The 13232-nt window shown below is 35.3% G+C and overlaps 2 protein-coding genes across 4 annotated transcripts; one reads left to right on the top strand and one right to left on the bottom strand.

Annotated features, from left to right (window-relative positions):
* The first annotated feature begins 3405 nt into the window (after window positions 1-3405).
* On the top strand, window positions 3406-4298 carry LOC107263000. Its single transcript, XM_025080387.1, has 3 exons — window positions 3406-3419; window positions 3562-4000; window positions 4063-4298. Exons 2-3 carry the CDS (start codon window positions 3616-3618, stop codon window positions 4296-4298), a joined length of 621 nt encoding a protein of 206 aa, XP_024936155.1. The 5' UTR covers window positions 3406-3419; window positions 3562-3615.
* Window positions 4299-4643: 345 nt separating this feature from the next.
* On the bottom strand, window positions 4644-12754 carry LOC107263001. Of its 3 annotated transcripts, none has more exons than XM_025080386.1 (2): window positions 12257-12707; window positions 4644-5046 (listed from the first exon to the last, which is right to left on the bottom strand). In XM_025080386.1, exons 1-2 carry the CDS (start codon window positions 12366-12368, stop codon window positions 4988-4990), a joined length of 171 nt encoding a protein of 56 aa, XP_024936154.1. In that variant the 5' UTR covers window positions 12369-12707; the 3' UTR covers window positions 4644-4987. The 3 variants fall into 3 exon arrangements, 2 of the variants coding, with proteins under 2 accessions (XP_024936154.1, XP_024936153.1); XR_003058375.1 differs by lacking the exon at window positions 4644-5046 and adding an exon at window positions 9383-9631 and having other exon boundaries at window positions 12257-12754; XM_025080385.1 differs by lacking the exon at window positions 4644-5046 and adding an exon at window positions 11244-11411 and having other exon boundaries at window positions 12257-12715.
* Between the last annotated feature and the right edge of the window lie 478 nt (window positions 12755-13232).

Raw genomic sequence — 13232 nt, 5'->3', positions numbered from 1 at the left:
ACTTCTGTATGAATTTCGAAGAACTGAATTGAAGAGAATATAAGTTCCTAGAACTCTAGACTTCGACTCTAACTTTGACTTTTACTTTGCACTTCTTTTACAAGACTTCTGATGTACTTCACAACTTCACACTTCTACCTCAGAACAGGAGCTAGAACTCTAACTGGAACTCTGACTGGCACTCGAACTCTGACTTTTTGGGCTCTTCAACCCCTTTTAATGACTTTGATTCTTATCCCTTCCATTACTTCTCATGAATCTGATTGGTCTTTAATTCCCTTTCTCAATGATCATTTAACAAATCAGAGTACTAACAATTATCTGTCTGTTGTTGCATACCTGAGTCTTCCAATTCTGTACCTGAAACCTCGCGAGTACTGCTAGTCTCGAGGAGCTTCAGGTTTATCTTTTATTCCAAGACATAATAAAGGATTAGTATGACAAATTCCTTAAGAACGTAATACCTGATAGAAATAATAAGCGTAACATTTTCCGGTCAAATAAGTGATAACGTAATTAAAGATTCCAATAATATAACGGAATATAAAACAAGACAAAAGTATAAACTTATAAGTATAAATCAATAAAATTAATTATATCAAACGATTAATCGACATATGTGTGTGTATAATGTCTGTATAGGTTAGGGTATAACAATAATAATATGGTTGGCCATGGGTATAAGTGGCTGTGTATATGTATGGGTTAACTAATATCGTATATTGGAGGGCTGAGACGTAACAATACATATATTTTAAATGAGTATAACCCAGTCTTACGCCATATTATACACGAGATACACGTCTGGCTGTTTAAACTAATGATGTCACAGAATAGCAGATCAGATCTAAGTTGGAATTGACCGTGCTGAAATTACTTGAAAATCGCGTTTCTTTACCTGGACCAGGTGTTCAAACGCAGCGGGGCTGGGCTGCCAGACTCACGTTTTTCACAATACCAACCCCGTACCTAGCGCCTAATGAAAATGTGGCCGTGCTGAAAACGCTTAGTGAAGTCTGTCGTCAGCTCTTAAACTATTACTGTTATATTCCAAATTTGGATATTTTAGATTAGGGTCGATCCAGGTAGCGTACATCAACTGTATTGTTTGGAAGAGAACAGCTGTTTGAATAGCCGAAAACAATGCGAAGATCATTCTTCTTGTTCTGGTAGCATATGTATTAGTAACGAATGTGAGTCAGTACACGCAAAAGCTACACCGAGTGTCAATGTAATAATTGTCATAAATAATAATATTTTATAAACATTATTGTTGTATTCTTTTATATTTAAAATAATAATTTACCTGCATGCATCATAAAAAAATATCATTTATGTACAAAGTATGAATACATATAGTGGGTACCCGGGTACCCCGGGTGCGTAAAGGGCAATGGCTTAAGTTTAGTTGAATTTTTTCATTAAAAAAAAATAAATCTAATTTACAATTTGCTTGCTATTGAGCTAAAGAACAACAATACAGAAGCTCATTGGAAAATTTTTATTTTTTCTTTATTTTAATTACACAAATGCACCGCGGTGGACACACGAGTACCCGGGTGTGCACATAAGGATTATTGTGCGAGCTGTTTGAGTGAGTACTCTTGTATTTTGAAGGAGTTCCCTTTTTGGCCTTTTCGATACCCTTTTCTTTTATGCCCTTTTTGAGTAAGAGTTCCCTTCTGGACTTTGCGAGCCGTCCCACGAGGACCGGCACTATCGTTAGTACTTTCAAATTTGAGACCAGCCTTGTGCTATTAACGCGAGATCGAGTAGTGTATTGCGTGTGTACGTGTATTAGAGTTAATATTTTGCTTCCCCCGTTCGCTTTTGTTAATAGTGTAAGATCCGAGGTAATTACTAAGAAGCCGTTGCATTCGGGGATCTTCTCCCTGAGATGCCCCCTCCCTTCCGCCCCTCTGCTAGCCGTGCCACCAAATGGAGTCAAATAAACATTCGAGGACCTTCGTAGATCACTCGACGGTGCTACACCGTGACAGTAGCTCGCGCCTAAATTATTGTTTGACGAATTATCTAGAGTCGGTAAGCCCATCCCATCCGTCCTGCCCCCTTGTCTATCAGACCATCTTTCCCTAACTCCCCTTTCCTCCGACCAGTTTAAAGTCCCGTTGAGACACTGGGTGCTCCCACGCGAGCCCCTTTAGTGTTATTGTTTTGATTCTGTCTAGTCCAGTTTAGTATTCCGGGTTTATAGTGTATTGTTTTTGGAATTCTGTTACCTTTGGTTTATTTTCTTCTCTATTTATTTCCAGTATTATTTTCTATTAACTATATTCTCTTGCATTATACCCCGCGTTTCCTTTTTCTGCTTACCTCTCCAGTTCGAGATTGATGTTTTTGCGACTGACTCATGCCCTGGGTTAACGTTATATCCAGAAATAGGTCACATTATGTAGTATATCTCAATAAGTAAACACAAGATTTGGATTCCAACTCTTTTATTCCTTTCTCTCGGCCGGAGTACACCGGACTGGCCACCGGACCTACGGGTCCTTACATATTCGTCGTGCACATGCGCGTTTTTATATATTCTCTATATGATATTTAAGATCCCGATAACATTACTTGTTATATTCGGTTACATCGCCGTTACGTTGGTGCAATGTAATTGGCCCATAACCATTCAGTGGGTATGTATAGCGAGTCCCAATGATTCCTACATTCGGTCTATATTTCGTATTGAGATTTAATGTATGTAGAAGAAGAAATTATTTTTCATAGCACAGCGCATAGGCTGGAGTTGTGAAAGTAGCCCGAGGTATTTCTTTCTTCCTATTTCGGAACCTTCTCTCCTTTTATAGCATTTCATCGGGTGGTACGACTGACACTCTGTAAATTTGCTAGCTTTGCGTTGCTTTGTGCGTGTCTGTGCCGAGTCAAGTGTCCATTATCACGATCTGTCATCGTTATATTTGCATATCAAAAGTGGTGATTTGTTAGGAATTCCACAAAAAGGAATGGAATGGATTTTGAAGAAAATTAAGCGAAGGACGAAAATGGGAATGTGCTTGGCACCCTGCTCAAAATCATGGATTTGGCGAAAGAATTTCAGTTGAACTTATTACCCCAGAAATCCAGAGAAAGAACAGTCGTTCGTAAACTTCCATAAATGACAAACATTGAACAATGCTAATTCTGTTTCCGAAAATGTGCTATTAGCATATTTTAGCGAGTTGTCGGAGAAATACAAACCCTCGACCTTATGAAGTCATTACTCCATGCTTCGTTCTATGATTTAGAATCAGCGCAATGTCAACATTGCGAAGTATGCCAAACTGAATGCCTTTTTGAAAAAACAATCAGTCGGATTTCAAAGCAAGAAATCTTTGGTTTTCTCCCCAGGAGATCTCAAAAGAATCTTTGAAGGAGCACCAGACGAACAATATGTCGCAGCAAAGGTAAAAATAAACAAAAATACATTAAAAAATCTAAACAAAACATAACAATACAAGAAACAAATATAAAAAATCTATAACAAACATAAAATCCACAAATACCAACAATTAGTATATATTCTTTAAAAAAAGAGACTGTTTTTAGGTAATTGCAATATTTGGCATCCATCGAACAACACGAAATGACGAACTTGTCAATATGAAGAAGACGAACGTTACTCACGCTGACCAAGTGATAATTGTTAAAATTCCTAATACCAAAACACATGAATCAAAAACGTTCACAATGAAGAGAGATTTAGCTGACATTGTGCGGAAATACAAGAAATTCAGACCCACAAATGCGACAACAGAAAGATATTTCCTGAACTACCAGAACGGCAAATGTACCACTCAAGTCATTGGTACCAATAAATTTTGCAAAACTCTGAAACAAATTGCAATTTTTCTGAGATTTAAAGATCCTAATGGGTACACCGGCCATAGTTTTCGTAGAACGTCCACCACAATCTTGGTTGGCAAGGGAGCAAATATGGCATTTTTGAAAAGACACGGAATGTGGAAATCGGACACAGTCGCTCAAGGTAATTTACAAATTACACTTTTGCAATCTGTATAACTTCACTAAGTTCTTATCTGTTTTCAGGATACATACAAGAATTTATGAACAATAAAAGGAAAATTGGAAATATGATTTCCAACGCCATAAATTTGGAACCTTCGAGTTCTGCATTCCCATCCATTTCAGAAGGACATGGGATCGTGAGAAAACCAAAAACAACATTGGCTACTTCCAAAATCGTTCCAGAAGATGTGACTTCAACAGTGATAAGCGACATTCCTGAAAAAAAAAGGAAATTCCAGAAAAGGGACAAGTTTTAATTGTCAATTCTGATGTTGTGGAAACCAAAGAGACCACAACGACGACAAATGTAAATTTATCAATGTTGCAGAAACTGTCTGAACAAAAAATAGGTTCAGCTATTTTCAATATGACAAATTGTAACATCACTATTAATATGAACAGTGGTGATCACACAAAAAAATACTGAAAGTGAAAATGAGACAAAGTGATAAAAACCTCGATTTGTATTAACAAATACCAAAAATAGTTATAATTACACTCTTAACTAAAGATTAAAATGTAATTACAGTTATTTAAGTGATAATCTTAAGTGAAAATGAACAAAATGTAAAAATCCTTTCTTCGTATCAACCAAAATTGAAAGTTTATTTAATTCTATGCTAAACTAAAGACTTAGCTTCAAGTTTTCTGTATTTCTCTAAAATACCAAATGTATTATTAAATTACATGTAATAAGTAAGCTTTACTATCAATATGCAACACAAATTTTCTTAATTTCCTTGTAACTTAGCTATTCCCACCCAATTTGGTGAAAATTGAATTCGAAACACTCCTATTTCAACTAATATTTGTAAATTTTATAAACAAACAAGTTAAAATATGATGAACAATGAATATTTCAACTTTTTATCACATTTCTTAAGTGTTAGAATTCGCCACCACCAATGCAAGTATAACTTTAATCACCATTTCTACTTTCATCAAATTATCCGCCTCGGCCCGCGATCTCTTCGTAAACGCCGAAAATCGGACACGCCAGACTTGCTATAAAAAAATATTGTATTAGACATGTTGCGAAGCAGGCAATTACGGAACCTGTGATGACGGTGAGTGTGAACTTCACACTCTTCGAAAATTGCCCACTTTCGCAACTTGTCAAACAAGTAGCTATTGAAATATGTAATATTTTGCCAGCAGCTCATTGGTAAAAGTCATATTAACTGTTCTTATTGAGTGAAAATGACTAGCATGTATATGGTTTTTTGTACGATAAATGCAGAATCAAGAATATTACTCTACGAATATTAATAATAACATTGGGATGAGTTGAAAAGAAAGGATCGTAATGGAAGTGGTGACGAACGATTTTAATGAGAGTGAAGATGTTTTGTTACAAAGGGATACAAAAGCAGAACTAAAGATTACGGACACGTCCGCACTGTTCGACAGTTATATTAACTCTAGCCTATCTTCTAATACAAAGTCGTACCCAAAATCACTCACATCTGTTTTTCATCCATCCATACTTCCATTCTTTCTTTTTCCTTGGGATTTTACTAAAGCCGGGCCACCTGAGCCGTCGCGACAATCAAGTACTCATTCGACCGACTCTTGTATATATCCTAATCCTTAAATTTACGGCCCCCAGTATGCACGTTTTGACACTTGTTTTACCCATATGCACCCTTATTAAAGGCATTTCAAAGTAAGACTTTTGTCTCGATTCCACATAAATATGATACAATATGTACCCTTGGCATCCGTGGCTAACTATAACTAATGTCCATAGTAGGTTGTAATTGTTGCAAGTAAATTCGACTTTTTGATGTTAGTAAAAAAAAATTTACTATGAAGTTAGGATTTGTTACTACAATTATATCTACCAATCGCAATAATAAACACAAGTATGTTAAGATAGTTGGGTTAACAAATTCATATTTTTACCCTGCTATATAGTTTAGAGTACCATCATCTTTTTTTTCACTGTAGGCCAGTTAAATTGGAACACAAAAAAAGACCTGAAACTTCAATAAATAATCACATGATGAAAAAAATGTGGAAACTGTTCGCGACGACGTACATACTAAGGACCTCAATTGGGATTGTAGAATCGCTTGTTTTTGCAAAAAAATAAAAAAATAAAAACGTTAAAAGCACACTAGTCTTTCCAATTTTTGACACTTTCCACGCTTGCGCTTCCAACACGCTGACAGTTAGGGCAAAAATATGTAGAACTAATCTTATATCGTACAAAATCTCCTGTAACGAAGTCAGTTGCGGCATTTTTTTTTATCTCTAATAGTTTAGCCGAACCGAAAAAAGAAAACCTCAAAAATGCGCGATTTAGGCGAAAACAAAAAATCCGCTTTAGTTGCTAAATTCAGTTTGACTATGTCAATTTGTATTTAAAAAGCCGCTGGTTTTTCCAGGCACTTATTCAAAAGATAAGATTTCACGCTTCAAAAAATTTATTTCTTGCAATTTCAATTTTTGACGACCATTTGTTGCTCGATTTTTTTTTAAATCAACTTTTTTTTTTTGTAAACCGGGTGTAACTTTTGCCCTAATAGTCACATAGTATGCAAATTTAAGAATTTTCTTCGTCTTTTGATGTTCTAAAAATTGAATTTCCTGATATGTCGCCATATGTATATGCAACCGCAGCGCCGCTATTTACAAGTAAACAAATGAGATTATGTTTCGGGCGGTTTTTAATAATAACCAATTATTTTTCTCGAATATTTTTCTATTCAAATGACTCTATTTGAAGTGTTTGAATAATATGTTCTAATTTTAATCCAATGTGCTTTTTTTCATTTACTTTTGGAGCAAATCTACTAATCAGCTTCCTACGTTCTTGGAAACGTTGTTGCTAATCTGTTTATAAATATGTAATAAATAACAAAAGTTCAGTATGACTGATCACGTCGAGGTGAATAGATGAGCCGAAGAAAGAAGCTCCTAGCATTCGTAAAAAGTTACCATACTTTTCCCTTCGCAAACCTGAGTGATGCTCAGATGTACAGACCCAATTGGACACAAATGCAAATTTTGGTGTCCCGAGCGATCTTCCATCAGACATTCAACGATATTGTAAGCAATCTTCATCTGAACTTTTCAAACATTTAATGATCTGTTCAGTTGGGCTTCCCTCCACCTCCAAATTCAAAGTCTTCCTTACGAACATCGACATCAATCATCGACAGTTACTAATCAACCCTCTGGTAAAGCAGTATCCCCCAAAAAACACGTACGTGTAAAAAACTACGCCAAATACAGGAGTGCTGTGTATTCCTCTAATAAAAAGTATTGACATCAGATTATTGAGGCCAAGTACATAAATCACTACATGTTTGCCTATTATATGATCTAGTACTGGCCCATCATTTTAATCGTATTTTTATTATAGAGAGATTATTAACAATAGAGATAATACTATAAATTAATAAATAATATTAACGTAGAGATTATTAACAATAACTCGTCAAAAATAATCACGGTAAAAGCTTAATAACAAACATAAAGTTTTAGAATACTATTAGTACGTTCAAAGTAAGTATTGTGGTATTCCTGGCACGGACCCGCAAGTAGTACTCGATAAGGAATCAGCTAAAGTTTTATTAATTATTAAATAACCATGAAATCATAATCAACTACGAGAAGCAGTAGTAATGTAAAAGAGTAATGACAACGTTACAGTAAATTTTGAAAATAAAATTAAAATTATGGGCCAGTGCTAGATCATATAATAGGCAAACATATATGTAGTCCCTTATGTACTTGGCCTCAATAATCTGATATTAATACTTTTTATTAGAGGAATACACAGCACTCCTGTACTTGGCGTAGTTTTTTACACGTAAGTGTTTTTTGACATCACAATTTTGGATATCACAAGTTTTTATTGCTCAACGGGACATAGAAGCTCTAAGCACTAAAATCTATATTGTCACAGATATAAAATGTAAATGCATTATGATGTTGCTAATCAGAAAAATCTATTGCGTTGTCGAAAATGTTCAATGGGATATAAATTTTAATTTGTAAGTCCCTTTTTCTAGAAATGCATAAAAACATATACAAATTTTTAAAGAAAATGTAATCTTCAATGCATATAAACGTCGTTAATGGTGTCCAGCTTCTTGAAGCCGTGTGGTAAACATAAGAGAGGAGAGTGTGCTGGATTATTTACGTACCTCAGGCCGTGCGAACATCAAAGAGGATACTATAGTTTGAGCAAACCGCCAAAGCTCGTTGCACACTTTTCTGAACTTCTACGTCCGACACCTAGATATAAGAAACTACTGAGCGGAACACCTGGACACCCTCAACTTCCACATCCGACACCTAGATACAGAAAACTACGAAGCGGAATACCTGGACACCCTGGACTTCCACATCCAACACCTAGACACATGAAACTACGGAGCAGAATACCTGGACACCCTGGACTTCCACATCCAGTACCTAGATACAAGAAACTACGGAGCGGAACACCTGAACACCCTGAACTTCCACGTCTGACACCTAGATGCAGGAAACTACGGAGTGGAATACCTGGACACCCTGGACTTCCACATCCAGTACCTAGATACAAGAAACTACGGAGCAGAACATCTGGACACCCTGGACTTCCACGTCCGCCACCTAGATACAGGAAACTACGGAGAGGAACACCTGGACATCCTGTATCTCTAAAAACTGTCACCTAAAATACGAGGAACTATGCCGGAGCACACATATACATACACCCATACACGCGCGCTCCACATGAATGCTATTAAAAACTTAATAATTCTATACTGTTGTGAAATCACCCTTATACTAACTGGAAATTCGGTATGAACGGTAGCTTCACGTATAAAGTGTATTTGATTGTGTTGTGTATTCGTAAATTACCAACACCATACAGAGTACAAATAAGTTAAGAAGGCAAAGCAGTCAGCGCCATCTGTCGTGTAAAAAATGCGATAGACGTGCGAAGACGACGACGACGACGACGACGACGACGATGACGACGACGACGACGACGACGGACCTGAAATAAAATCATCTCGCTCACCATGTGAATACGTCTTGATCCTAGTCAGCGCCATCTGTTGTGTAAAAAATGCGATGGACGTGCGAAGACGACGACGACGACGACGACGACGACGATGACGACGACGACGACGACGACGGACCTGAAATAAAATCATCTCGCTCACCATGTGAATACGTCTTGATCCTGTATACTAATCGTATTGAATTTGGTGGCAATCAATTCAGAATCGTTGATTCCTACAGTGAATGTATCAATAAATTTTTCTCACATATATAGCCGTTCATAAGATATTGGAGTCGAAACACAGGTACAAGAGATGCTTCGAGTAAAGAGTCTCAGCGGGCCGTGCCCCGTACGGCAGGTTGTCTGTACTTGGCGCGAGACTCGACCGAGTCTCTTGATCCCTTCTGAAGTCTTGAGCCGATTGTCCGCGTCAGTCAAGTGTTGTGTCGACCAAATACCTTAGGGCTTATTTCGACCTTAGGGCCGAGCGAAAAGTGTATCACCTCAGTGCCGAGAGTCCACGCGAAAAGATCTCAATTCTTGGCGTTTCATTCAAAGTATTCGTCTACTGCTAGTGTCCACCTTAGGGTTAGACAAAGAATATCCCTTCAATAAATTCAACCTTACTATCGTCGAGCACTTCTTGAGTCTCTTCCTCACTCTTTCTCTTTCTGCTCACCCACCGGTAAGTAACTCACACCACTTAATACTTCACATGTACTATACGTAAACCGAACCAACAATCTCATGATCACACATACATTGTTCAATTTCACATTGTTAGTAGATTCACATAATCTATTTTGCATCAGACTGTCTCATTTGAATTGTATTTCAAATCAATTGTTTTATTATGCTATGTTAAACTATATTTTCTTTTCATGATTTCGAAACATAAACCATCACTATTAAATCCCAAGTCCAAATAACTTCTTTATTTATCATTAGCAATCACCCCTCATGTAGAAGAAAAGAATCTGTTAGTTTAATACATCTATCGTTGATTGTGATCCTCACCTTAGTTATTGACCAAGGAACATAAATGCAAATAGACGTGCTTTAGCACCTTAAAGTGGCAAGAACCCAATATCTTTTACGTGTTCTTTGATCACAACACCTATACAAGCTCCCGCAAACGATCGCTCACGCATAGGACGTAACAGCTCAACTACTCAACATTTTCAAAAAAATTGACGTTATCTCAATTTGATCGACAAAAGTATTTCTAAAAATTATCAGAAACTCTAGAATTCTTCCACGGTCAACTAAAACTATATTTTTTATTAATTTATATAATGGCGAACTTCAAAGAAGTTTTTCATGACATTTTTGCCGACAAAAATCATACATAGAAAAAGCTGTTCCAATCCCCCTTAAGTTTATAATCAAAGTAAATTTAAAAATGTTTAAAATTACTTTTTTCGTGTCTGATTTGTAGTAATAAAATGATTCATGAATGTAATAATATAGCTTATATAAGCATGAAATGTCTTGTATGCAGTTTGAGAAAGGCTAATAAAATATTTCTCCTTTAAAAATATTTCGTATAGCGCGCAAGGATTGTATTGATTTATAACCTCCAAGAGATTCTTTTTTTCTTACCAAAAGTGCATTCCATGATTTTTTCATCTAGCAGTAAGCAAGTCAATATAAATTCTTAAAAAGTATTTAGGCCACTGAGTTCAAATATGTTTAAAATCAGCATTGAAAATTCCAAATTCAAACTAATTTACATACTAATCTGATCATTCTTTGTATTGCATTCCATAATATTGGATTTGCATATTGGATAAAATATTTATTTTGGGCATATGCAGTTATTTTTTTTATAGACAGTACACAATTAGCAATAAACATATATGAAATATCTAGGAGCAGTTGCAAACGTTCAAATAAGGTTATATCTAGTAAAAAAGACTGCTATTACATTGCACGGATATCTAATTTACAACATCAAATACATAGCGGTACATGATATCAGATGAATGTTATTTAATCCATAACTAAATGGTGATATCTTAACAATGTTTCTTTATGAACATTTCTACTTGTTATTTTTTGAATATATTTAGAAAATCATATTATGCGAAACGTGAACTTTATAATACAATAAGCAGCAAGCAAGATAACTGAATGTAGATCGTTTGAAATCCATTCTGTGTAAATATTTGGCAGAGCACAACACGTATTAAAAGAAAACTATCTTCGAAATAACAGTTTTTCTATTTGTGACTTACAATTATGGACTTAGCCCAATGTCTATACAAGGTAGATGGCAAATGCTTGGTCATCTTGAATATCAGCAAATGCCACTCCTTGCTGTTGCTTATTGGGCTAAATTGGGACTTCTTCTTGAACTTAACTGTGAATTATTTAGTTTTTTTTTTACATAAAGCTCTTGAAGAAAGAGTTGTATTCTATAGTTTTACCACTTATTCTTTCATAAAGTTCACATTTTGCATAATATTACTTTTTAAATATATTAGAAATCACTGAAAAAATAAAAAATATAAATCTTCTTGAAGAAATACTGATATTGAATATGCAAAATTCATCAGATGTCATGTGACATCATGTATTTGGTGTTGTAAATTAGTAATATCTTAGCGATGTTGTTTATTAGATATAATGTTATTTGAATGTTAGAATGTTTGAAACTTGCTTGGGTTATAACGGTTATTATTATTGTGGTTACATACTCAGAGTTATTGCACTGACAAAAATTGATTACACCATAGCAAATAATAGATGATGGATGATATTAATTAGTGTGATATACCTGAATAACACCAGATAACCCTATATTATAACTACTGTTTCACTAATTGATAAATGTTCTTCCAAATCTTGCGAGTTAATGCGTTGAGCATAAAATATTTAGAATAAACATAACATAATAAGTGTAGATAAATAAATAACAAATTAAAAACTATACATGTTTACCATGTTCAGTATATTTTTATCCATCTATGAATCGTGCAACTAGATTAATCACATTGACATATTAGCCTGCAAGTTCTGAATCACAAACAATGTAAATGTTGATATAGAACGATTGAAAATTCTTAAATCTTTGTGGATTATTTATGAAAATTATGTGAATCTGAATATGAAATTACGGTTTAATTTATAACATCAAGTGATAGACGTTTGAACAGAAACCGTTTGTATTCTGCATTTAATTTTAAATACTTATTTCGGACTCACCATGAGGATACTCCACTAATGTGAGAGATAACGGAACCCATTCAAGCTTCTCGGCTGGATGCATAGAATGCGATTTAAGGTTCTGAAAAGAATCGTCTTCGACCGTTGCCATATTGAAGAAATTGATATTGAAGTGGCATGCACTCGCGCACCGTAATCATACTCCGCAGAACTTTGTACCTTACTCTTCCCTCTTGTTCACCGTATCTGTCATATACTTCACGACCGGCAATCACATGCATAGACTAGAAAACGATAGAGACAGGCTATGCTAGAGCGCTAAAAGTAAGGCTAGTGTTGGAGCCTACAATGGCATGGTTCTACTTGAGTCGAATGAGAATGAAATATATTGAATGTATACTTGTAGTTTATTATATTAATGGATATAAAACACACGTATTTCACCTCTCACTTGCGGATGTAGGAAGAGCCGGAATAGATTGCAAAGTGTTTATGTTGGGAGCAAAAGAAGTGATTCCAAAGATGGAAGGGAGGCATATGAACCATTCGCATCTCAGCAAACACATATTGTTGCCGCAATGTAATGTGTTAAGAATAATGTTCTTGTAACGTTACAATAGCGGTAATATATAATTATTATGTTTCGTTTGTATATTATCTGAGTATAGAAATTTTATATTATTACTTTATAACATGGTAGTAGCAATTACATATAACAATCGTAGTATTGCGGTTATTCTGTTGTTACAAAACATCGAATTTCCGCATATGTAGGTAATACATAACGGCACAGTTATATATGTATATAACACACGAGTAACAAGAGTTTAAAACATGTTTGATGTAACATCCAAATATAAAAAAATGTATGAATCCTTCCTATGTCCCTGTGAAATGTTGATGATTGAAACGAAGAAGTACAAATTGTTAGGTGAACATGCGAATGCCTGGAAAACGATGTGACTCAAAGATTAAAACCAGATTTCGAATTCCACTTTTTTTGTATAGAATGTTA

The sequence above is a fragment of the Cephus cinctus genome, unplaced genomic scaffold (assembly GCF_000341935.2).
Source record: "Cephus cinctus unplaced genomic scaffold, Ccin1 Ccin1_scaffold0130, whole genome shotgun sequence".
Classification (NCBI taxonomy): domain Eukaryota; kingdom Metazoa; phylum Arthropoda; class Insecta; order Hymenoptera; family Cephidae; genus Cephus; species Cephus cinctus.
Note: the sequence above shows the minus strand (reverse complement) of the source record. Positions and strands in the feature narration are given on the sequence as shown.